General features: G+C 41.5%; 1 protein-coding gene across 5 annotated transcripts in view; it reads left to right on the top strand.

The window, feature by feature from the left end:
* Nucleotides 1-26,371, top strand: part of TTC27 (tetratricopeptide repeat domain 27) — a 184,352-nt gene that overhangs the window by 113,645 nt on the left and 44,336 nt on the right. For all 5 annotated transcript variants that reach the window (XM_086327527.1, XM_086327528.1, XM_086327526.1 and 2 more), the window contains one exon: nucleotides 10,116-10,343. In XM_086327527.1, coding sequence (XP_086183653.1) covers nucleotides 10,116-10,343 — 228 coding nt within the window. The remainder of the gene's footprint in view (nucleotides 1-10,115; nucleotides 10,344-26,371) is intronic.

Below are 26,371 nucleotides of genomic sequence, written 5' to 3'. Positions count from 1 at the left end.
TGGGATAGGACTGTGAGGAAAAAACAAACAAATTTAGACAAAGCTAAGTCACTGCTTTAGTGTTTCTTTAGCTTCTGTAGGAAACTGCCCCACTCTGGCCCTCCAGAGCCATCTTCCAGTAGATAAAATACCCAGAATTAATACTATTTGTTATTAATATATAGACATTTATAATTACAAGCTTTCCTCTAAGAACCACTTTTACTGTGTTCCATAAGTTTTGGCATACTGTAGTTTTGTTTACGTTTATCTCAAAGTGTTTTCAGTTTCCCTGTGATTTCTTTTTTGACTTATTGTTTACTTGTCAGTATGTTGTTTAATTTCCACATATTTGTGAATTTCTCAAATTTGTTTGTTATGATTTCTAATTTCATCCCACTGTAGTTGTAGAATATACTTTGTATGACTTCTACACTTTCAGATTGCAGTTTTCATTCTGTCTTACCTCTGATGGATGAGGAAAAGAGGTTTGTGGAAGCTTCCTGATGGGAGAGACTGGCTATGGGGAAAACTGGGTCTTGCTCTAGTGGGCAAGGCCATTCTCAGGAAATCTTAATTCCAATTTTCTGCTGATGGGTAGATGTGTTCCCTGCCTGTAGTTTGGCCTGAGGCCAAACTATGGTAGAGGGTACAGGTGACCTCCTCCAAAAGGACTTAAGCCAGCATGCTACACCCCCCAGGACTGCTGCAGTCAGTGCCCCTGACCCCGTGGCAGGCCACTGTTGACTCATGCCTCTGCTGGAGACTCCCAAACACTCACAGACAAGCCTGGCTCAGTCTCTTGTGGGGTCACTGCTCCTTTCTCCTGGGTCCTGGTGAGCACAAGGTTTTGTCTGTGCCCTCTAAGAGTCTCTGTTTCCCAGTCCTATGGAAGTTCTGTAATCAAATCCCACTGACCTTCAAAGTCAGATTCCCTGGGGGGTTCTCAGTCCCTTTGCCTGATCCCCAGGTTGGGAAATCTGTTGTGGGGCTGAGAACTTCAGCAACAGTGTGAGAACTTATTTGGTGTAATTGTGCTCCAGTTTGTGAGTTGCCTGGCTGGTGGCTCTATTGTGGGGCTAATGGTGACTTCCTCCAAGAGAACTTAGGCCACATGCCGTGCCACCCAGGTCTGCTGCTGCTAGAGTCCCTGTCCCAGCGGCATGATGTCCATGCCTTTGCACGAGACACTCAAACACTCAAAGGCGCGTCTGGCTCAGTCTTTTGTGGAGGTCACTGCACCTTTCCCTGGGTCCTGGTTGCACACAAGGTGTATGTCAAGGCTGTATTTTGTCACCCTGCTTATCTAACATATATGCAGAGTTGTTGTTCACTTGTTCATTCATGTCCAACTCTTTGTGACCTCATGGACTGTAGCACACCAGGCTTCCCTGTCCTTCACCATATCCCAGAGGTTACTCAAACTCATGTCAGTTGAGTCTGTGATGCCATCCAACCACCTCATCCTCTGTCATCCCCTTCTCCTGCTTTCTCTTTCCCAGCATCAGGGTCTTTTCCAGTGAGTTGGCTGTTCATATCAGGTGGCCAAAAGATCGGACCTTCAACTTTAGCATCAGTCCTTCCAATGAGTATTCAGGATTGATTTCCTTTAGGACTGACCGGTTTGATCTCCTTGCAGTCCAAGGAACTCTCTTACCATAGTTCAAAAGCATCAATTCTTTGGCACGTAGCCTTCTTTATGGTCCAACTCTCATGTCCATACGTGACTACTGGAAAAACCATAGCTTTGACTATATAGACCTATATCCAGAGTACATTGTGTGAAATGCCAGGCTGGATGAAACAGTAGCTGGGAGAAATATCAATAACCTTAGATATGCAGATGACACCACCCTTATGGCAGAAAGTGAAGAGAAATTAAAGAGCTTCTTGATGAAGGTGAAAGAACAGAGTGAAAAGGTTGGCTTAAAACTGAACATTCACAAAACTAAGATCATGACATCTGGTCCTATCACTTCATGGCAAATAGATGGGGAAACAATGGAAACAGTGATAGACTTTATTTTCTTGGGCTCCGAAATCACTGCAGATGGTAACTGCAGTCATGAAATTAAAAGATGCTTACTCCTCAGAAGAAAATCTATGACAAACCTAGACAGTGTATTAAAAAGCAGAGACATCACTTTGCCAACACATGTCCATCTTGTCAAAGCTATGGTTTTTCCATTAGTCATGCACGGATGTGAGTTGGACCATGAAGGCTGAGTGCCAAAGAATTGATGCTGTTGAACTGTGGTGTTGGAGAAGACTCTTGAGAGTCCTTTGGACTGCAAGGGGATCAAACCAGTCAGTCCTAAAGAAAATCAACGCTGAATATTCATTGGAAGGACTGATGCTGAAGCTGAAGCTCCAATACTTGGCTCTTGATACAAAGAGCAGACTTATTAGAAAAGACCCTGATGCTGGGAAAGATTGAGGGCAGGAGGAGAAGGGGATGACTGAAAATGAGATGATCGACTCAATGAACACAAGTTTGAGTGAACTCTGGGAGATGGTGAAGGACAGGGAAGCCTGTTGTACTGCAGTCCATGGGGTTGCAAAGAGTCGGATACAACTGAGCGACTGAACAACAACAACACTTTGAAATTTATTGAGACTTGTTTTGTGACTTACCATGTAGTATATCTCCTGGAGAATGTTCTCTGTGCACTTGAGAAGAATGTGTATTCTACTGTTAACTGGACAGAGTTTTCTTTATGTGTCTGGTGGGTCTAGTTGGTTTATAGCATTGTTCAAGTCTTCTATTTCTATTTTCTGTATATAGTTGTTGTTCTATTCATTATTGAAAGTTGAATATTGAAGTCTCCAGATATTTTTTTCCCTTCAGATCTGTCCATTTTTGCTTCATATAATTTGGGGCTGTGTTGTTAGGTGAATATAGACTTGTAACTATTGTATCTTCTTGATGGAGTGAGTATCATGAAAACATGCCTTTCTTTGTTCTAGTAACAAGGTTTGTCTTAGGTGTATTTTGTCTTAGTGTAGTCACTCCAGTTCTCTTTTTGGTTACTGTTAACATGATGTGTTGTCTTCCTTTTTATTTGGGGATGTCTGTGTGTTGGGACATGCTTTCCACACATAGGCAGTTGACACCTCTGCCTTAGCATTCATTAACTGCTTGTGCAAAGCCTCAAGGTCAGCCTGAGGTAAGCGCATAAGCCTTCTCATATATTTTCTGAGCATGTGCATAGCCCCACATATGCATGGATTTCTAGTTTCCCACCAATATGTTGGAGTTTTTCAAAGCCCTTATTTATATCTCATTCCCTTATTTTCCTTTTAAGTGTTTTGATTAGCCTATTGTTTGCCCCAGGTGTTATTTACCACCTCAGGCAGCTGCAAGATTAATCAATTGTCTCTAATTGTCTTTGACAAAGTTTTGTCACTGGACAAGTTCAGAGTCAGGTTAAATAAAGACAGCTTTGCAAGTGGGCTCTTCCAGGTAACCACCAGACTGTTTTCTGAGAATGAGACTTCATAGGAGCTCCAAATCCATTTTGTTCCTTCTGGTGGCTGCTTGGCTGTTAATTTTCACCATGATAACATGCTGTTGGTTTTCAAGGCCAGTGCAGAGCTGGAGAAGAGGGAATAGGAATGGTACATATTAAAATGACACAAAGCTTGCTTTCCTTAATAAAACTTGATCATTTTCTTGCATAAACACTCTCTTGATTATTTCAAATCTTTGATTAATTTCCAGAATTCTGAAAAAGTTCATTCTAACATTTTGTCAGTTTTCTTACTGCTTTTCGGGTGCAAGGAATTTTTAGAAATCCTTACACCACTATTTTTGCTCATGTGAAATAGAAAAAGTATTGAACCTGAAATCAAGGTCCTGTTTTTCAACTGTTATCTTTTGGTTTGGGGCTTACCAGTTGATCAAAGAGTCTAAACTTGTATTTCTTTGTCTTCAAAATGCAGATGTTATTATCTACTTCTCAGAATTATTATAGAGATTAAGTGAAATAATACATTTAATAATGTGCTGAATAAAACTAATCTGTGAATCACTATCAGATGGAAGGACACTTAAGGCACTTAAAAGACAAAAATGAATAGAAAGACCATATAGTATTGAGGTTTTGATTATGAAAGCAGAGCCACTTTGAGTATTTTGGGGAATAAGAGGTGTGCTAAAAGAATTAGGTTCTTCCCACATGATTGTGGGAAGGGAAGTGAAGGTGTAAAAGAGGGAGTAAGAGGATCAGGGAAAGACTCACCATCTACTTGAAGCATTGGCACAAGTAAGTCAGAACTTACAGGGAAATCTGAGAAGCCAGGAATGGCCAGCCATTGAAATGGGAGTATGCATCAGGAACTTGTGGAGAGATCTGTGGAAAGCTGTTGGATCTGTATAGCAATGCTCTGTGGTCCCCAGTAAAGTGTCTAATGGTGTGCCCAGGGGTTACTCTTGATTGGCATGGCCAGCAAGTGAAGAGACAAGAAGGACACATAGTCAAGCTGGGATCTGCAGGACATCTCTGCATCTTGTTTGATGTCATATTTAACCATGACAAGGGCCTTCCCTGGTGGCTCAGATGGTTAAGAATCTCCCTGCAGTGCCGGAGACCTGGCTTCGATCCCTGGCATGGGAAGATCCCCTGGAGAAGGAAATGGCAACTCACTCCAGTATTCTTGCCTGGAGAATTCCTTGGACAGAGGAGCCCGGTAGGCTACAGTCCTTGGGGTCTCAAAGAGTCAGACACGACTGAGCGACTGACATGCACTTATCCATGACAGCCTTCCAAGAGTAAAGGATGTTTGTTGCTTTACTTCTGCCATTCAAATCCTTAGCAAGTTTCCCTTCTCACCAACTCTAACATGAAATCAGAAGGAAAAGAGATTTTAGGAAACATACTTCCCAGATTAAGCAAGTACATAGCATAATCCTGTACATATGATTGTGCAATGGTTTAACCCTTTTACTTGTAAGTTTACGTATTTGGAAAGTGCCAAATTCTAATAGGTCCAGAGTATTGCATTGTATTGTATTTATTTATCTTCTTTTGACTACACTGTTCGGCATGTGGGATCTTAGTTCCCCAACAAGGGATCAAACTTATTGGACTGCCAGAGAATTCCTATGCCCAGAGTATTTTAGAGATTATGTTACATAGGTAATGAAGAATTTCTGATTTGAGGGAAAACTATAGCTTCTTCAAAAGAGGTTCAGATAGTGAAGCATTCTGAGAGGATGTAAGAACAAAAATAACTAGAAATAATAAAAATAAAATACAAACATTTATTTTACATACATTATTTTAATAGATGAGTTCCTTCTAGGGAATGTATCAAATAAATTTTTACAAACTGAAAATTTTCTTAATAACAAGTTACAGTGTTAAGAGTGTGTAATTTCCAGTTTTTGGTTGACATCGGCACGTAATTTTTTTAGTTTCTTGTGTTTTATTAGCATGATGTCATCAAGACTGTTAAGGTCTAATGGGATGGTGAAACAGTCAAGGTCCATGCAGACTAAATTACACTATAAGTCCATGTAATTCTGAGGAGAGATAGGGAAAGTCCACTTCTTTCTGTGCTACTTCAAGCCCACCACATTTGATATTGTCTGGTTTTGGGGTAGAGAAAAGCATATTTGCTGTTATCAGTCCCTGCTTGGCATGTGTCAGGGACTGTGATGATTTGCTCCAGTAAAATGGAACAGTAGCTATAATTAGGGCACCATTACATTTTGTTTATAATAATCTATGACATTTCCCAGGACCCGTCTGTGTTCTCAATTTAAATGGGCAGATTAAATTGCTCACACGTGCAAACACACACACTTTGCAGTTTTGGGTAGTGGCACACATTTCTGTAATTTACATAGATATATATATGTTTGGAATTTCTCTTTTAATGAGAAAAACAGCTTCAAAGGCTTTCATTTGGCCCTTTATTCCAAAGTAGCCCTCACCGTGGGCTCTGCTTCTTGCTGGATGTATGTAATTTCACCTCTGTATTCAACTAGTATTCAACTAGTACTGGGTGGGTTCAGAACTTCCTAGGCCTACAGTGGGATGGACTAACTCCCATAAACCTCCTAAGTCAACATGGTGATAATCTGAGTCCTCAGGACTTAGTGTAACTAAGAGCCAATCAACCCTGAAAAGAGGAGGTATTTCTTTTTCCTCAGGATACAATTACCTGGTCAATGATTATAATTACCTTTTGGGGAAGACTAGGGATGAAGAATTATGGTATACAGTTATTACATTATCACAGGGTCCTTTCTCACTAGTATTGGGTTGCTTACTTATTATTTATTTGTATGTTTATAAAAGACTCTGAGTCTGTGAAGTGACTCAGGGATAGGAATTGGGTGAAGGTCAATGTTTTAGAGGTTATTCAGGTCAGACACCTGGTTTCCAAACCTAGATTTTTTTTTTTTTTTTTTTTTAAAGTCTTATAAAGATCAAGTTTGTCCTTAGTTGGCTCTTTATCTAGTTTGGTTTAAAACCTTCATGATCAGTTGGTCATCACCTTTGCTCCATGCAAGTCTAACCATTCTACCTACCATTCTGGCTATGCCTGTTACAAAGAAAAATGGTCATCTTTCATCTAGAGGTTCAGTGCTATGAGTAAGTCTCTACTACCTTGGCTTTTAATCATTCCCATTGAAATCAGGAAGCTCATTTCAACAGAAGGACCTCTCAGCTTTACCTCTCAGCTTACACTGGACATCTGCTATAGCACTTTTCAAAATGCTGGTACTCTCATGTACAATGTATTTCTCCAAGTCAGAGTGAAAGAAATAACCCCTTGACCCTCATGGGGACACACAGGTAGGGTGGGTGAACAAGTCACAAATGATAAATTAACAATAGCCTTTTTCTTCTGAGTTGTTTGATTCTTTCTTCATATTACACCAAGGCATTTTTGGCATCTCAGCTTTAGTTTTGGCTGTGTTTGTGTCTAGATTTTAGTCAAGCAGTTGAGCAAATAGTTTGGAACCATCCCCAGCTACTCAAGCACTGTCAACCAAAGTCTTCTGATGAGTGTCTAAATTCAGCTGATTTAAAATTCCGATCCTCTTTGTCTATGGTCTAGCCCCCTTAGAATCTTTTTCCCATGGTCTCCAGGTTTTCGTTCTAGAAAGTAACAAAATCTTGCAGTTCTTTTTGTGTATATGTCTGTAAGTTTGGCGACAGTGTGGGGTGGGGGGGCGGTGCTAGATACTAGGAGAATTGGCACGCTCTTGCAAGGTAACTCCCTGAGGTATAGTTGTTACATTGTCCTTAAGCAGGTAAGACAGGTGGCACCTGTCTTATCACACAGAGGAGGATTGCATCTGCTGGTGAAGGAAACTCCATAGAGTTTGGAGGTTTTCTCTTATCTGAGTCATCCCAAATGTCCCCACTTAAATTCTTGGTCTGGCTCTTTTGTAATCAGTGGCCCCTTCTCCTGGCCTTGATGAAGTAACTGATATTAGAGTAACCCTCTTGCTTTAAACAACTTAAAATTATCATTGGTATGTAACAAACCACATCAAAATACAGTGGCTTAAAACAATAGCAGTCTTTTATCTCATTGTTTCTATGGAATAGAAATTTAGGAAGACAGCTTGTGACGTGAGAAAGGTGAGATGATACAATATTAAATCTAAATGAACTTACATAAATTAAAGATGCACATGAGTAGCCCTAGAGCAGTCATGAAAATTAAATGATCAAAAGCCAACAGGCAATAGAGGAAACAAAATGAATGGCTAAAGATTGAGGGCAGGACAGAAGGGGGTGACAGAAGACGAGATGGTGGATGGCATTATCGACTCAATGAAAATGAGTTTGAGCACACTCTGGGAGATAGCAAAGGACAGGGAAACCTGGTGTGCTGCAGTCCATGGGGTTGCAGAGAGTCGGACACAGCTGAGCGACTGAACAACAAAGCGGATTTGATTAACCCCATCAAATGCCCTAACTTTTACATAGAACTCGTGAAACTGAATTCATTCTATATCATAATTCAACAATCCTACAAGAGCAGCCCTTCCATCTGACTTTTGGCTATACCAGCTTGGCAGCTATTGGGAAAAGAAATTCTTTTAGGAAATTAATTGCCTGGTTCTCTGACCTTGAGGATTTAAAACACTGAGTGTCATTTTCTTTTTCGTGCTATCCAGCACACTTAGAAACAGTCTTGTGCCCCCTCACAGGGTCCTGTCACTAAAACCGCAAAAGCCTTGATTAGATAGGTTCTTCACTCTAAATTATTGCGGATATAATTTAAGCAGTCTCTTCATCACTGAATGTCATGGACTACTGATGTTAAACCCTATCATAATCACTGGATCCCCATTGTTTTCAAATCTAACCAGATCAGATCACCAGGCACAAAGTTTCACTTCTTTCAGGAGTGTATTGACTGTAATCACTTCTGTACCCAGTTACTGTAATGGTCATTATTTAATTGCAGACCACAGAATCCACTCTTAACAGTTTAGAGCAGAAGTGAGAGAGTGTGGGTATAAAATTTCAGTGCCATGCTGCCAAAAGAAATGCCTTCAACTACACTGTAAGGTAGTAAAAATCCTGTTGGTACAGTCTGTTATGCACAATTTGGCTGAATACATATACATATATACATAGAGAGAATATAAAATACATTGAAAAATCAATTTATTGAATATAGAATTACAGTTAGATACATTAATAGCTATTGTATTATCTATGAATAAAGGAATTACATGAATTACATTTGGAAAACTTCATTTTTATTTTGACTGTTTAGGACTTAGAACTGTTTTCCCATAGAATCTGTTTTATGAATTCTAGTTTCATTTTCAGACTAGGCCTAAAAGACCTGCATAACCCGTGCTGTATCAAAAATGCAAAAGAGACGGCATCCAAAGACACCTTGAGAAACACAGCCGTCTTTAAAAACTCTCACAAAAAGTAGACTGCCCAAGAATTACAGATATGTTGAAAATAAAATACACAGACTTTAAGACTGCCAGCCACTCAAGGTAGGCAGGGTCTGATCTACCCTTTTAGTTACCAGAGGCTGGCTTCCTGGATAGCTTTACCCTCTAGCTACTCCCATGGCTTTCTTGGCATGTTTGGTGACCCCACTGCTGTTTATGTGAAGCTATTTGTATGAGGATGGAAAGTAGAGCTAACACCGTGCTTCTTGCTGTCTGTTGAAATTAATCAGAATTGGACATGGGTGGGGGAATTGGGTAAGATGTTGTAACAAGTCCTGAGTTAGCTTGTGACAAGGTGAATCCGAATTGTGGACACGTGAGACTAATGCCCAAGCTGTGTATTGAGGATGGTCTGTAATTTCTAAAGTGAATGGACTGTTTGAAAGCAGATAGGTCTTGTGTTGGCAGATTTTATCTGTGAGGCAAAGTGTAGTTTGATTAAGAGGCAGGTGTTTAACAATGTCTATTAAATTGTACACTCTTCCTTCTTTTGTAAATTTTTCAGCAATCCCAGGCTCCCTGAGCAAAGCATTCTAAAAAAAAAGGGAAAACATACTATTCACTCCTGTTGGGTGGAGGTGATTTAAAGGTTCTGCTTTAACAAATGGTCACAGTGGTGACAGCTGGAACAAGGGAGCAGGAAAAACGGGGAGCTGAATGATGTCCCCCAGTATCATGAAGTCATCTCTCCTTGATGCCTTTCCTGGAGGATTCACATGCCAGCAAAGCATGTTCATCTCTTCTATTTTTTTTTTTTAAGAATTTATTTATCTATTTTTATTTATGGCGGTGCTGGGTCTTCGTTGCTGTGGGAGGGCTTTCTCTAGTGATGGCAGTCAGGCTTCTCATTGTGGTGGCTTCTCTGTTGTGGAGCACAGGTTTCGAGGCTTCAGTAGTCGTGGCACACAGGCTTCATTGCTCCGGGAAATGTGGGATCTTCCCAGACCAGGGATCGAACCCGTGTCAGGGAAGCCCCACCTTATACTTCTTGTTCCTCTGTTACTTTGTAGCATATTTATCTTCTGTTGTTTCTTTTTTTTCAGTCTGTGTCCTAGATGCATGAAATAAGCAGATCATTTCAAACTTTGAAAATAAAATTTTGGGTCATATGACACAAAAGACTGTATAATGTGCTGAAAAATAGGCATTGGTCACTGTTCAGCAATTTATTTATTTTTGTTGTTATCTCTAGGCAGAAGAAATCCTGAGGCAAGAGCTGGAGAAAAAGGAAACGCCGAGTCTATACTGCTTGCTTGGAGATGTCCTTCGAGACCACTCTTACTATGACCAGGCCTGGGAGTTGTCTCGACACCGCAGTGCTCGAGCCCAGCGCTCCAAAGGCCTCCTCCACCTGCGAAGCAGGGAGTTCAAAGAATGCGTGGAGTGCTTCGAACGCTCTCTGAAGATTAATCCCATGCAGGTTGGACAGTTCATAAATCCTCATCTGCTCTCATCATTTCTGCTTTTCTTTAATTCTTATTCTTGCTGAATGAATACCCATTTTCTGTCGTAAAGACTGGTGAGCTCAGCTGTGGGCTAAGAACCTAGACTCTAATACAGGTTTTGCTTGTCACCAAAAGTGGACAGATTGGTTTTCTCTTTCTCGCTTTCTTTTGTGTTTCTGTTACTTTTCGGTTTCATTTTGTTATTTTTCTGTGTTAAGAGTCCTTCACACAAATACAACAATTAAAGTTGGGGTCCATTCTGAGTAGATATTCTAGGAAGGCAGGGAATGATTATTAGAGTTACGGACAGTATAGGACTCATCAAGTAATTGCCAATGTCAGTAATGAAAAAAAACTTTCATATAAATAAAGTAACATATAGAATGGATAGTTGATCATTTTAGGAAAGAAATGTCTATGTTTGTATTACAAATACAGAAATATTTTAAACTGTTTAACATTTTTCAAGGTTTTAAAAAGTAATACAAAAGGAATCTGGATATTTAAAATAATTAAGTGACAAGATAAATCCATAGAAGAGGACCTGATTTTGAGGGGAAAGAGATCAACTTATTTTGTATTTAATGATACTCAATTAGTAAAATGATTTTAGTCCCAGAAACAGTGTTTTTTCTTTTAACCAGACTTTCTTTATGACTCCCTTCCCAATCACCAAAGTCACATATAAACCATGCTCCTGATAAACATGCACACTGACTTGATTTAATTTTAGTTATAATAGTAACTTAGAGTCAGCCACCTTTGCTGACGAAGGTCCATATAGTCAAAGCTATGGTTTTTCCAATAGTTATGTATGGATGTGAGAATTGGATGATAAAGAAGGCTGAGCACTGAAGAACTGATGCTTTTGAATTGTTCTGAAAAAGACTCTTGAGAGTCCCTTGGACTGCAAAGAGATCAAGCCAGCCAATCCTAAAGCAAATCAACCCTGAATATTCATTGGAAAGACAGATGCTAAAGCTGAAGCTCCAGTACTTTGGCCACCTGATGCAAAGGACTGACTCATTGGAAAAGACCCTGATGCTGGGAAAGATTGAAGACAGGAGGAGAAGGGGATGACAGAGGATGAGATGGTTGGATGGCATCACCGAATCAATGGACATGAGTTGTGCAAAGTCTGAGAGATAGTGAAGGACAGGGAAGCCTGGCGTGCTGCAGTCCATGGGATCAAAAAGGGTTAGACACGACTCGGTGACTGAACAGCAGTAGTCAGCTGCTCATGTTTACTGAGCAATTACAATGAGCCAGTGCCTCATTGGGTATTTTGCCAGTATTTGGACCCAGTCTGACTCCAGAATGAATGTACGCTCTTTTTTTTTAAGTGGTAAAAAGCCTGTAGCATAAAATTTACCATCTTAACCATTTCTAAGTGTACAGTTCAGTAGCGTGAAGTACATTCACTTGTTGTGTAGCTATTGCAACTGTACCCATCTCTACAACTTTTTTCATCCTGCAGAACTGAAACTCTGTACCCAGTAAACAAAAGCTCTCAGTTCTCCCATAACTCCAGCCCCTGAGAACCACTCTGCTTTCTGTCTCTCTGAATTTGGCCCTTCTGAGAACCTCGTATGAGTGGAGTCATACGGTATTTGTCCTGTTGTGACTAGCAGATTTCACTTAGTGTCATATCCTCATGGTACATCCATGTTGTATCATGTGCCAGACTTTTCTTTCTTTAAAGGCTGAATAACACTCCATTGTATGTCCGCACCAGTTTTTATCCATTCGTTTGTTGATGGCCGCTGGGTGTTCCTCCCTCCTGACCGTTGGGAATAGTGCTGTGATGAATGAGGTTGTGCAGAAACGGTGGCTTTTGAAGTGGGCAGACCCGAGGCATATCTTTTGGCAGGAACCATCAACAGATGAGCACACTGGTTTTTTTTTTTTTTTGCTGTACCGTGAAGCTTGCAGGATCTTAGTCCTCTGACCAGGTATTGAACCCCAAGCCATGGCAGTGAAAGTGCGGAGTCCTGATCCCTGGACAACCAGAGAATTCCCTCAGGGCATATCTTTTTCATTGAAAAAAATCAGGAAACATTTTTTTATGACAGGTTGCACTAATTGCTTACTTCCTTCACTCTAGATAGTGAATACAATGCGACTCTTCCTAGTTTGTGAGCTGGTGAGAGCCTGGAGAAGAGAGGAAGACAGGTATAGGGCACCAGCAGTGAGTGGCAGTTGCATTTCTCAGCAGGGACGCTTAACATGGAGTTGGTTTTTGTTGCCAGCTTGCTCTAACTTGGAGGTTCTCAACTGGGGACAATTTTGACCCCGGGTCCTTTGGCAGTGGGAGGTGAAGGGGTGCACTGCTGACATCTAGTGGGCAGGGACCAGGGATGCTGTTAAACATCCCATAATGCTTAGCACAGCCCCCTACAATAAAGAATTATTCAGGCTAACATGCCAGTGGGGCTGCCAAGGCTGAAAAACCCTGCACGAACTTGATTATCACTGGACTCTTTTATTTTGGTACAAACTAGAACTCATTATTGTGTTATTAAAATTTTACTTTTATGGAAAACTGTATCATATCTTTGCTTATCTGCTTAAAGTTTACTCAGCCACAGCTGCCATAAGAGGTGGGGAGAATAAATTCCCTCAGTTAGTCTCCGTCATCTGAGTTAATCAGTGCCGCCTACCTCACACACATGAATTATTTTCTGAGCACGTAGCCTCTGCTTAACATCCACCCTTAACATTGTCCTCCTGCCTCACTGGCTGTGCCTTCTCTTTTTTTTGTTGTTGTTTGCTGGTTCATGGCAGCCCACTCCAGTGTTCTTGCCTGGAGAATCCCAGGGATGGGGGAGCCTGGTGGGCTGCCGTCTGTGGGGTCGCACAGAGTCGGACACGACTGAAGCGACTTAGCAGCAGCAGCAGCAGCTGGTTCCTAGGTCTTAGTCCTTGAGCTTTATTTCTGTCTACACTTCCTCCCTTGATCTCATCTAGTCCCATAGCTTTAAATACACTGTCTATGCAGATAACTCCCAGAAGTTGATTTTCAGTCCTGTCCTCTCCCTGGAATTCTAGATTGCTGTATCTTACAGCTTCCTCAGTCGCCCTTTTTGTTCCTCTGACTTAAAATTTCTAATATAAAATATCATCCTAGCTTTTTCTCTCAAGACCACTGCCATCCCTATAAATGACATCCCATTACAAATAGCTGTGAAAAGAAGAGAAGCGAAAAGCAAAGGAGAAAAGGAAAGATATACCCATTTGAATGCAGAGTTCCAAAGGATAGCAAGGAGAGATAAGAAAACCTTTCTCAGCGATCAATGCAAAGAAATAGAGGAAAACAATAGAATAGGAAAGACTAGAGATCTCTTCAAGAAAATTAGAGATACCAAGGGAACATTTCATGCAAAGATGAGCTCAATAAAGGACAGAAATGGTATGGACCTAACAGAAGCAGAAGATATTCAGAAGAGGTAGCAAGAATACACAGAAGAACAACACAAAAAAGATCTTCACAACCCAGATAATCATGATGGTGTGATCACTCACCTAGAGCCAGACATCCTGGAATGTGAAGTCAAGTGGGCCTTAGGAAGCATCAGTATGAACAAAGCTAGTGGAGGTGATGAAATTCCAGTGGAGCTATTTCAGATCCTGAAAGATGATGCTGTGAAAGTGCTGCATTCAATATGCCAGCAAATTGGGAAAACGCAGCAGTGGCCACAGGACTGGAAAAGGTCAGTTTTCATTCCAATCCCAAAGAAAGGCAATGCCAAAGAATGCTCAAACTACCGCACAATTGCACTCATCTCACATGCTAGTAAAGTAATGCTCAAAATTCTCCAAGCCAGGCTTCAGCAGTACGTGAACCATGAACTTCCAGATGTTCAAGCTGGTTTTAGAAAAGGCAGAAAAACCAGAGATCAAATTGCCAACATCCGCTGGATCATGGAAAAAGCAAGAGAGTTCCAGAAAAACATCTATTTCTGCTCTATTGACTATGCCAAAGCCTTTGACTGTGTGGATCACAATCAACTGTGGAAAATTCTGAAAGAGATGGGAATACCAGACCACCTGACCTGCCTCTTGAGAAATCTGTATGCAGGTCAGGAAGCAACAGTTAGAACTGGACATGGAATAACAGACTGGTTCCAAATAGGAAAGGAGTACGTCAAGGCTGTATATTGTCACCCTGCTTATTTAACCTCTATGCAGAGTACATCATGAGAAACGCTGGACTGGAAGAAGCACAAGTTGGGATCAAGATTGCCAGGAGAAATATCAATAACTTCAGATATGCAGGTGACACCGCCCTTATGTCAGAAAGTGAAGAGGAACTAAAAAGCCTCTTGATGAATATGAAAGAAAAGAGTGAAAAAGTTGGCTTAAAACTCAACATTCAGAAAATGAAGACCATGGCATCCAGTCCCATCACTTCATGGCAAATAGATGGGGAAACAGTGGAAACAGTGGCTGACTTTATTTTTTTGGGCTCCAAAATCACTGCAGATGGTGACTGCAGCCATGAAATTAAAAGATGCTTACTCCTTGGAAGGAAAGTTATGACCAACCTAGATAGCATATTAAAAGGCACAGACATTATTTTGTTAACAAAATTCCATCTAGTCAAGGTTATGGTTTTTCCAGTGATCATGTATAGATGTGAGAGTTGGACTATAAAGAAAGCAGAGCGCAGAATTGATGCTTTTGAACTGTGGTGTTGGAGAAGACTCTTGAGAGTCCCTTGGACTGCAAGGAGATCCAGCCAGTCCATCCTAAAGGAGATCAGTCCTGGGTGTTCATTGGAAGGACTGATGTTGAAGCTGAAACTCCAATATTTTGGCCAACTGATGTGAAGAGCTGAGTCATTTGAAAAGACCCTGATGTTGGGAAAGATTGGAGGCAGGAGGAGAAGGGGACAACAGAGGCTGAGATGGTTAGATTGGCATCACCGACTCAATGGACATGAATTTGGGTAAAGTCCGGGAGTTGGTAATGGACAGGGAGGCCTGGCGTTTGCCATTCATGGGGCCTCAAAGAGTCGGACATGACTGAGCAACTGAACTGAGCTGATTTGGTCTTGGAGTCATCATTGATTTTTCTTTCCCTCATACTCTCATCTGATCCATCAGTAAATCCTCAAATATATCCAGGATCAGACAACAACTTGCTTCCTGCCACCATTGTGGTCAAATCCCCATTGTCTCTCACCTGGTTAATATGCTACTTCCTTACTGGCCTTCTTGCCTCTGTCTTAGTTGCTCAGTAATGTCCAACTCTTTGTGACCCCATGGACTGTATAACTTGCCAGGCTCCTCTGTCCATGGAATTTTCCAGGCAGAAATACTGGAGTGGGTAGCCATTTCCTTCTCTAGGGGCTCTTCCCCGCCCAGGGCTTGAACCTGTCTCTCCCGCATTGCAGGCAGATTGTTTACTGCCTGAGCCACCAGGGAAGCCCTCTTGTCTTATTACCATCTGCCTGTATTCAGTGAACATCTGAGTTGATCCTTTCAAATTTGAGTTCGACATGTCATTCCTGTGCTCCATCGCCTGTGGTAACAGCCAAAGTCCCTGACTGGCTCTCGAGGCTTTTCCAAGCTGAGCTCCTGTTGCATCTTTACCGTCCTCCTCCCATTCCCACTTCACTCACCCAACATTGGCCTCTTTGTTCTTCCCTTAACATTCCAGGCACATTTCTGCCTCTGCGGTTTAGTACTTGTTCCTCTGCCTGGAATGTTCTCCTTCCAGATAGACATCTGCATACCTTGCTCCATTACCTCATTCATAGCTGGGGTCCAGTGTCCCTTTCCCACAGAGGCCTTCCATGTTTATTCTACTTAAAATCTCACTGCCGCCTTCCACCCTTCCTTACGTTCCTTCTCCTTCCCTGCTTTATTTTTCCCCACGGCACTTAGCACCTTCTAATATTATATATAGCTTACTTTTTAAAAAATTCTATTCTTCCTCCATTGCAATATAAAATCCATGAAGGCAGAAATTTTTATGTTTGTTTCATTTATATGCTCCTAGTGCTTCTAATACTGCCTAGCACATACTGGGTCTTTACTAAATAATTATTGAATGAGTGAGTAAATAATGTCTCCGACCAGTTATTCAATCAAGTATACATTCACTGTCCACTGTACACATGGCGCTGAACCAGAGGAGGAGGCAGTAGCAGCAGATCACCAAGTGGTCTGATTTGTACCAAGACGGCTACAGTCTAGTGAAATGGACAAGGACAAAGCTAGCCAACAATACGAGGAATCATAGAAAGGCCCAGAGTCATTTGTGAGGTGCAAGTTTTATAGAGTCTAAGGAGACCATTTCTGCCTTTGGTAGACAATGGAGGTTGGTGACTTTGACTTTGAAGGACACATAACATTTGAATAGGCCAAAGGAAAGGGCAGTGATAAGGGTCTTCCAGGTGATGAACAATATGAGCCCAGCCCCAGAAACAGAGAAGATGTGCGTGCGTACCTCTGTGTGTGTGGGTGTGTGTCTGTGTGTGTGTGTTGGGGGAAGAGAATATTTGTGAATAGGCTAGTTTTTTTGAGTGAAAGGAAATAGGACAGTTCCAGTAGGAAAGCTAGACTGGAGCCAAATTACAGAAGGTCTTGAATGTGAGGCTAAACTCTTTGGATTTTATGTGGCAAATAGGGAGCCACTGAAGGTTTGATTTGTGTTTGGCTTACTTTCGAATGAAGGAATTTGGGTGTGTGGAGGTGATTTTGGAATATTGTTTTGGCCACACTGGCCACAGGAGATCCTGGATTAGGGCAGGCTCAGGAGACTGTAGTGATGGTCTAGAAGGACAGTTACCAGTTTGGGAGGGGCAGTCAGAAAGAAGGGATGAAGTAAGGGAATTTGCAGAGGAGGACTTGACAGGGCTTGATGGTCTCATTGTATAATTTTAAGTTAATTACTTAGCAAGCAGCATCACAGTACAAATAGATATGATGTGAAGGTATCTTGCAGTTTGTCATGTGGATCCAATTCAGGCAGTCTGTAGGCCGTGCCAGACATGCAGGCGTTTGAAGCTGCAGTTGTACGTAACTAGTACAGGATGCAAGCTGAAGGGCCGCAGACACTACTTGTGACGAGAGTTTGAACTGTCTTTGCAGAAGGAGAGCTCTTACGTGCTGTTGTCTCCTCAAAGTCCCAGAATGAGGGAAAATAGAAAAATAGAATTAAAAAATTCTTTCCCACCTTTTCAGACATATCCAGGAAATAGGTTTAATAACAAAACTCAGGCAAAATGAGAGTGATAATTGAATGGCTTTTGTGTATTTTAATGGCTTCCTGAAATCAAATTGGTATAAAAATAGGAGTGTTTGGTTTTATATCAGTGATGGTCTGCGAAACTCAATGAATTTGTCTGTGGTGCATTTGTTTGAGAACCGGCAGATGTGTGTTCCATTTGCACTTGCGCTTTTAAGATTGCTCACTGTCATTCACTTAACGCCTGTCTATTTCATTTTCCCAAATAACTTCTGAAACCTCTAAAATCCAACCTTAGACTTCTGGGAATTGTGGGCTGTTAGAAGCTGAAGAAAGTGGGAGGAAGTGGTCCAGTGGTCACAAAACCTCCCAAGCAGGATTTTATAGACTCAGGACCAGAATTAAAGCATACATCCTTAGGTCTCCTCTTAGGTAGTTACTATTCTCATTGCTCCTTACCTTGAAGCAAAAAGTAAACATAAATTGCTCAGATATCAAGCTAGTCTGTGTAGCCCTGAAAAAGGAGAATGTCACTTCCTGTCACTTCTCCAACCCTCCCTCCCTCAACACTCATACTTTATTCCTTTCATCTTGTCAGTTTTCCCCACTCCCCTTTTAAAATTTTTAAACTTTCTTCCTCAATTAACTAGTTATCTTTGTAAGGTTATATGATATTACATACATACACACACACATATATGCACACAAAGACACTTGTGTAGACAGAAGGACTGTGGCCATAGAGAGGAGGTGAGGGGTCTCTGTGATGGGACAGAAGTTAGCTTGGATGTTCACCGATTGATGCAAAGTCAGTAGACGTGCCAGGAGGGAACTGGCTTGACAATAAGAGATAAGTGTGAAGAAAGGTGAGGATTTGAGAGTTTACCCAGCGTCCATGGCTATCCCACTCTTCCTGTTTTCCTGATAGCCCATCCAGTTTGACCTAAATTTTTTAAATGTTTAAATGAAGTACTTGGAGGCGGGGTTTCCCTTGTGGTCTTGTGGTTAAGACTCTGCATTTCCACTACAGGGGAGAGTGGGTTCTGCCCTGATAGGGGAACCAAGATCCCACATGTTGCACAGTGCTGCCCCTCCCCATAAAAATGTACAGAAAAAAAATCGATGAAGTGCTGTTCTTAACAGTTCCATTAAAGGAAACTGGAATGGCTTTTCATAGACATCCACTTTGTGCTTCCATCTGCTGCCATAGCCGCCTCTAGTATGGCGTTTAAGATATGCGGTAGCTGGAACTCCCTCTTTACGATGTGCGAAAATCTGAAAGATGGCCGGTAGGTGCCTGTCTCTTTTCCCCCCAGCCCTTTCCAGATGCAGCTTAACTACTGTCACCCTTTCAAGGACGGTGTGCAGGAGGCTTGCTGATAACACGGACTATGCCTGCTATGAGAGGCTGAGGCTAGCCGACTGCTTGGGTCTTGGGTGGAGATAGGAGAAATGTTGGAGGCGGTGTCTCTGTAAGCCCCTTGCTGTACATCAGACGTTTGTGCCAGCTTGCAGCCTGTGAGCTGCATGAGGTTGCCTGGCTACCAGTTGGCAGGATTAGTGGGAAATGTGGGGAATTGTAGACTGGATAGACGTATAGGGAGTGGAGGCAGAGCAGTCCTGTCAGAAATAAAAGCGCATGAAGGATAGTCTGAATTCTCTAGACACAAGGGTTTGGTCACTTACTGTATGGTCTAAATGTACCACTATTTCCATATTACATAGCTTGGTAACTTTTTATATAGTTCATAATAAACTCTTTTGGCAGCAGTCATTTCCAAAAAGCAAACAGATTTTAAACATGTGTTTTTAGAGAATAATTAAGAACTTAATTTTTACTTGTCAAGAGAGGAAATGTGTAACTTGCACAAAATGTAGTTGATATAATTACATTCCACCTCAGGGGCCGTAATCATTTCACTAATCACATGAAAACCAAAAACTCACGTCTTCGGAGGAAACATTAGCATTTATGTCAAAAGTTAGTTTTTTCAGGAATTCCAGGACTCCACAGTTCCACCGCTGGGCCTCAGGCCTTGGTCAGAGAACTGAGATCTGGCAAGCGCCGTGGTGCAGGCAGTGAGGGGCGGGGGGGATAGTTTTTGTTGTTGTTGTTTTAATAGGGAGCATGTCCAAAGATGACAACTTAATACACAGCTGTAGGAGGTGCATTTTCATGTTATTCTGTGAGACTAGACTTTTTTTCTAGTGCGAATGAAAATGAGCAACATTAGTTTAGAAAATTAGTTGATACCAGATATTCTCGTGTGTGTATGAAAAATAAGATCATAGCTGTTAATGTGCTAGCTCTTTTAGCAGTAGTTCATTAACAGTTGACTTTGCCAGTTTTATATCAGTGACATCAGATGCTTCAAATAGAAAATTCATTAATTTGGTTCTCACTAGTCATCTTTTTCACCTGATTAGTGGATTCAACATAAAATTTTTGGTAATGTGCCACATCAAAGGTGAAACATCTGACATTATTCTGAATGCTATTATAAACTCAGTTAAAATGTTAAATATCGAAGATAAAGGTACTTACAGGGTAATAATAAGGATACAAATTTTGGTGGATCATGGCAGGATGGTAAAAGTAATGCTCTTTCTGAATTAAGAAAACCAATGGAGCAGAAATATACTGGGAGAAGGTTGTAGTGGTGAGTATAATATGGTCAGACAAGCTTCTACCAATGGAAATAAAAACTGTTGTCATTTACACACACACACACACACACACACACACACACACATTATTTGAACATATCCATGATGTCTGCACAGGGAGGTGTCTGTCACCTTCTCAACTTTAGTCAGACACTTAACAAATTGTGACCAGTTTTTAGTTACTGCACTTTTTAAATTTATTTAGCTAGCTGTGCTGGGTCTTAATTGTGGCACATGGGATCTTAGATCTTCCTTGCAGCATGCAGGATCTTCAGGTGTAGCATGCGAATTCTTACCTGCAGCATATGGGATCTCATTCCCTCATCAGGGATTGAACCCAGGCCCCCTGCATGGGGAATGCAGAGTCCAAGCCATTGGACCAACAGGGAAGAATCCTTTTGTGATTTTTAAATGTTCAGATAATCAACATTTTAAATTTTTTACTTTAATACATTTTTCAAGAAATAATTTCAGTTTTTTTAAATTAAATTTATTTTAATTAGATAATTTCAGTTTTGAGAATGTATTCTCTGATACAGTAAAACCAATTTGACGATCAATACTTTGTTGGTCAGTAAATAAGGTCTTTTTGAGATCGTATAATTTTAATGATTTTTTAGTGCCTTGTTTCACTTTCAGAAATGTTGCGGTTTGAATGTGGTCCCCTGACTAGCATTATTGAGATCCTGCTGTGAACCAGACGTGGATGTGGGAATGAATTAGACTGTGTCAGTCTATCAGCAGAGAGCAGAGTTTCCTCTGGGAGATGATATGGACAGAAGTAGTTTGTGGAGGACCTTAAGGATCCTTCTTCAGAATTAGCTAACCATATAGATGTCGAGGTCTGTTGTGGTTTTGAATAAAAGAGTGATATGACAAAAATGATACTCTAGGAAGTTTAAATAAAGGATGAATGTCGTGGATAAGCAATCAGTGGCTTTAGCAATAAGGGTGGAAAGATAGGGCTTCCCAGGTAGTACAGTGGTAAAGAATCCACCTGCCAATGCAGGAGACTCAAGAGACATGGATTCAACCCCTGGGTCAGGAAGATCCCCTGGAGTGGAAAATGGCAACTCACTCCAGTATTCTCGCCTGGAAATTTCCATGGACAGAGGAGTTTACTGTCCATGGGGTCACAAAGAGTTGGATCTGACTGGGCACACACACACACACACACACGGAAAGACAGAACAGTTTGAAGCTGTTTATAAAGGAAAATTTTCTGGGATTTATTCCTTGGGTTGGTAGGACTGAAGGAGACTTTGGAATCTGAGAACATGCCAGTTTTGTCAATTGTTTGATTAAGAAGGAAATGTTCCTGTTGATAGACACAAAGGATATAAGAGAAAGGGAAAATATCTTTGGTAGGGGATAATGATGTGATTTTGAGTGTCGAACATGAAGAGATATTGCTGTGTCTTGAATAGAGTAGGCCCACAGTCCACTGGGCATAAAAGCCTGAAGCCTAGGAGTGAGGTCGAGCTGACTTGCAGTTGGGTTTTCTGTGCCAGTGAGGCAGATCCATGCAAGTGAATGAATTGTTTATAGAAACTGTGTTGGAAGAGAACCTCAGGCAAAATCTTGAACTTTGGACATCTCCAGGGGTTGGGGGAAGGGAGAGGAAATAGCATCAGTGAAATATGATTCAAGCAAAGTACACCAGAGTCTTGATCAGAGGGAGAGAAGGAACCTCAAAGAAGGAATTCATGGAAACTAAAGGAAAAACAAATGTCAGTGAGAAATGTAACTGGAGTGATAAAGTCTGAAGAGGGCTAAGAAGAGTTCATTGGATTTGGAGCTAACTATTGACCTTCAATACCAGCTTCAGGAGGTTAAAGAGTGAGGATGAGGAAACTGACATAACGTCTATAGACGTTCTTTTAGGAGCATGTCAAGGAACTGAGAGTCAAAATGTAGAGTGTTGTACCAAGGGGCAGCAGAATCCAGTAAAACTTTTCAGGATACTGAAGACTTTGATGGGGTTGAAGGGCTTCCCTGGTGGCTCACACAGTAAAGAATCTCCCTGCAATGCAGCAGACCTGGGTTCAGTCCCTGGGTCAGGAAGATGCCCTGGAGAAGGAAGTGGCTTCCCACTCCTGTGTTCTTGCCTGGAGAATTTCATGGACAGAGGAGCCTGGTGGGCTACAGTCATTGGGTCACAAAGAGTGGGACACGACTGAGCAACTAACACTTTTCACTTATGGAGTTGAATCCAGTGAATGAAGGAGAGATTGAATGTTACAAGAAAGAGGGGGTGACAACTAGGAAGTGTCATTCTAGAGAAGAGTGGAATGAGAAGAGATGAAGGTGTTAGCTCTGGAAACAATAATGTTTCAAGTGAGATGAGAAAGAAGATGAGAGCATGAACATTATAATAGCAATTTCTACTTATTAAGTATCTTCTATAGTGTAAGCTAGAATGTAAGTGGAAATGAACTCTTTCTAAATCATTGTAAGGTATGAACTAGGAGAAACAGTTGGGATTTAGACAGGAGGCAAACATTAGGAAAATTTGTTTCAGGAAAGGAGACTAGCAGATGCAAAAACCAAGCATGTAGCAAAGGTTTCTTGGTAACTGTAGGTTTTGACTATTTATGTTTAGATTCAGTTATAATAGTAATACTAGCAGCTAACATTGAGTATTTACTGGGTGCCAGGAACTGTTGTAAGCATTTTGCCTATATTGTTAGTCCTCAGCCCAGTCCCTGAGCTACTTAACTGTTTTTACCCTCATTTAACAAGTTAGGAAATAGAGGCCTAATTAGTTTACACCAAAACCCACAGTTTATGTGAGGAGTAGAGCTGGGATTTGAACCTGGGCTTTCTGGTGTTGCAGCACTTACTCTTAACTTCTTTGCTGTTTTGTCTCTAAAGGATGTTGTCTTATGTTAGGGAGGAATGGTGGATTTGGCTGAGGTCAAGTTAGAAGTTATGGAAAGGTTTGAATACAAGACTGTGCAGCTTGAATGTTTTTCTTCCTTTAATTCATAACTATCGGGGCTTTCATCAAGAGCACAGTGAAGTTGTAACTTTGGTGTATGGGACAGTCCAGCACATGAGAGCTGGTGAGTCTCTCTCTGTGAGACCAGGGAGTTTTCAAGGGACCACGGCAGCCCTTCCCAGCCCGTGCTGTGTGTAAGACCAGACCTTGATGATGCACTGATAGAACTGTTAATTATCCTGAGAGCTTGTGTTCTTCCATGATTTCTGGGGGTTAACTTTCTTTCATGTCAGTTTTTGAAAGAAGAAAATGTATTTGCAGTGGAGTTACAGAGTTTCCGTCGTGTACTTGTGTTATTGTGGTGGGGAGGTCCAAGGAGACTGGAGCTTACATTCCAGTGGAGAAGACATAATGAACATATGCAAATAATATGTAGAGGAAAAAAAAAAGAAATTATTTCCTTTTTGTCCTTCCTTTCTCATATTGGTAAGCAATAAAAAATGAAACTCTTAAAAAAAAGAAATGAAACTCTTAAGGTCTAACTTGCCTAACTGCCAAGAAATATGAGCACTGAGATAACATCTGGGCCATAGCTGGAACCGAGGGGTAGAGGGAGGGGTTCCATTGCCGTAGACCTGACTCCGGATCCTACTTATCTCTAGGTGAACCACTTCATCTTTCTGAGCTTCAGTTTTCTGGTTTGTAAAGTGGGGGTGTAATTCCTATGTTAGTTTGATCTCGTTGGAAAATTAGAGCCTATATATATAACGTGTCTGGCATATTTCCTGGTCCATACTAAGTTCTCAGTGACGTTGTGTATCCTGACCATTGCAGCGTGCTAGTAGTGTGGTAGAAAATCATCGTAACCCCATTTTCTGTAGCCTAAAAATAGAGAACTGTGTCTCACAGGAGAGTCTCATGCAGGTGATACGTAAACACCCATGTACTCACACTGTGAACTGGAAAGAGTAGGCAAATAGAAGACTCAGTGGTAACCCAGTCTAGGATGGGAGTAAGAGGGAGACACTAAGAATTAATACCCTTTCTGAAAGTGAAGTCGCTCAGTCATGTCTGACTCTTTGCGACCCCATGGACTGTAGCCTACCAGGCTTCTCTGTCCATGGGATTCTCCAGGCAAGAATAGTGGAGTGGGGTGCCATTGCCTTTTCCCGGAGATCTTCCCGACCCAGGGATTGAGCCCGGATCTCCTGCTTTACCGTCTGAGCCACCAGGGAAGTTCAGTACCCTTTCTAGTGATGAAAAAAGTGCTGCTTCTGTAGTTTAAAAGAAGACACTGACATAGGGGAAACCTTTGAGAGAGAGAGAAACTGACAAAGCTGGCGGTTTAAGATTTGTGTTTCCTTAGGGAGGAGAGGGAGAAGGCAATGGCACCCCACTCCAGCACTTTTGCCTGGAAAATCCCATGGACGGAGGAGCCTGGTGGGCTGCAGTCCATGGGGTCGCTAGGAGTCGGACACCACTGAGCGACTTCACTTTCACTTTTCACTTTCATGCATTGGAGAAGGAAATGGCAACCCACTCCAGTGTTCTTGCCTGGAGAATCCCAGGGACTGGGGAGCCTGGTGGGCTGCCGTCTACGGGGTTGCACAGAGTCGGACATGACTGAAGCGACTTAGCAGCGGCAGCAGCAGCAGCAGCAGCAGGGAGGAAAGCTTAGTATTTAATAGTAAATGAGAAATTTGGTTATGAAAGAATTGGTTGGTGGTGCACAGTTTTTAAAAATACGAGCACCAAACATTATTTTAGGAAAAGCTACTACCAGACAACATTGATATCTCTCTTGAGTTTGGCTTGGGTCATTTCCTGTTTAATGAAGCCACATTCAACCACTTATCTGAATTTGGGGTCATGGGAATGAGTCAGCGATGCAGAACAGAGAGAATGGAGAGTGTTGTTTGGCATCAGGATTCAGTTATAACATGTTGCACTTTATTATACAGAATATCAGAAAAATCCAGTCAACGCATAAGGAAAGTTAGTAAAATAGGTGAAGCTACTGATTATTCATTTGTTCTGCAGAAACCTTGAGGAGGAAGGAAATTTGAGTAGTAGGTTCATAAGTTAAGAAAGTAATTTGTAATATCACATAAGCGTATGGCATCTATTGTATATGTGCTTTAGATAACCTTGTAAAAATTAACTTCATAATTCTAAGAGTAATCCATGCCTGTTGTCCAGTGGTGCTTGGTCTCTGTTAGTTCTCAGGGGAACAAGCTGTCCATTTCTGTTTTAGTTATTGATGTTTAATAAGTGTTGCTGGGCTTTCCAGGTGGCATTGGTGGTAAAGAACTCATCTGCCAATGCAGGAGACATTAGAGAAGCAGGGGTTTGATCCCTGGATCCGGAAGATCCCCTGGAGGAGGGCATGGCAACCCACTCCAGTATTCTTGCCTTGGAGAATCCCATGGACAGAAGAACCTGGCGAGCTATGGTCCGCATAAAGAGTCAGACTCGACTGAAGCGTCTTAGCATACAGTCACTGTCTTCACCACAGGTATTGCACACCAGGAACCAGGAACCATTGTGTGACTTCAGGCAAATCACTTCCTTTCCAGACCTCATTTTTCTTGTGGCCTCTTTTTAATTGATTTTTAAGCCTCAGTTCCTTTCTTAGTTCTTCAAACCTGCTGATTCTATTTGCATCATCAGTGTATTTGTTTTGACGCTAGATGGCAGTAATGTACCTTTGAACCCTGTGGCCTCTGAGTTTTCAGAATCGGGGGATCTGAAGGAGCCTTGGAATTTTTGTTTAATCTCCCCCCCCCCACCCACCCATTTAACAACTGGGGAAGTGAGACTCAGAAGTTAAGTGACATGGCCAAGGTCATTCAGTTCTTTAGAACCTCTTGAACCCTAGTCAATCTATCTTTCTATTCCTGTTTCTCTACGGGGCTTTTGAGGGAAGTTCAAAGAGAGATCATGTTTTCAACCATTCCTGCTTTTGGTTAATTATTTAAAAAATAATTTAAAACCATTCTTCAAGTATGTATGTCATATTCAAAATAGTCTGCTTTTGTGTCTCTGTATTGGCTTCTTCCGAGTAGAAAACTGGACTGTCAACTTCTAAAAGGCCACTCCCTGCCTTCACAGTCCACCCTGGAAATAAGCATCACAGCAGTCTCCACCAGAGCCTCCGCAGTGGTTATTATCTTTCTCCATTCTTGCCCAGCCCCTTGGTGA

The sequence above is a fragment of the Bos grunniens genome, chromosome 11 (genome assembly GCF_055505025.1).
Source record: "Bos grunniens cultivar Pamir isolate PY7600 chromosome 11, Bosgru_T2T1.0, whole genome shotgun sequence".
Lineage (NCBI taxonomy): Eukaryota > Metazoa > Chordata > Mammalia > Artiodactyla > Bovidae > Bos > Bos grunniens.
This window is presented reverse-complemented; position numbering and strand designations above follow the sequence as displayed.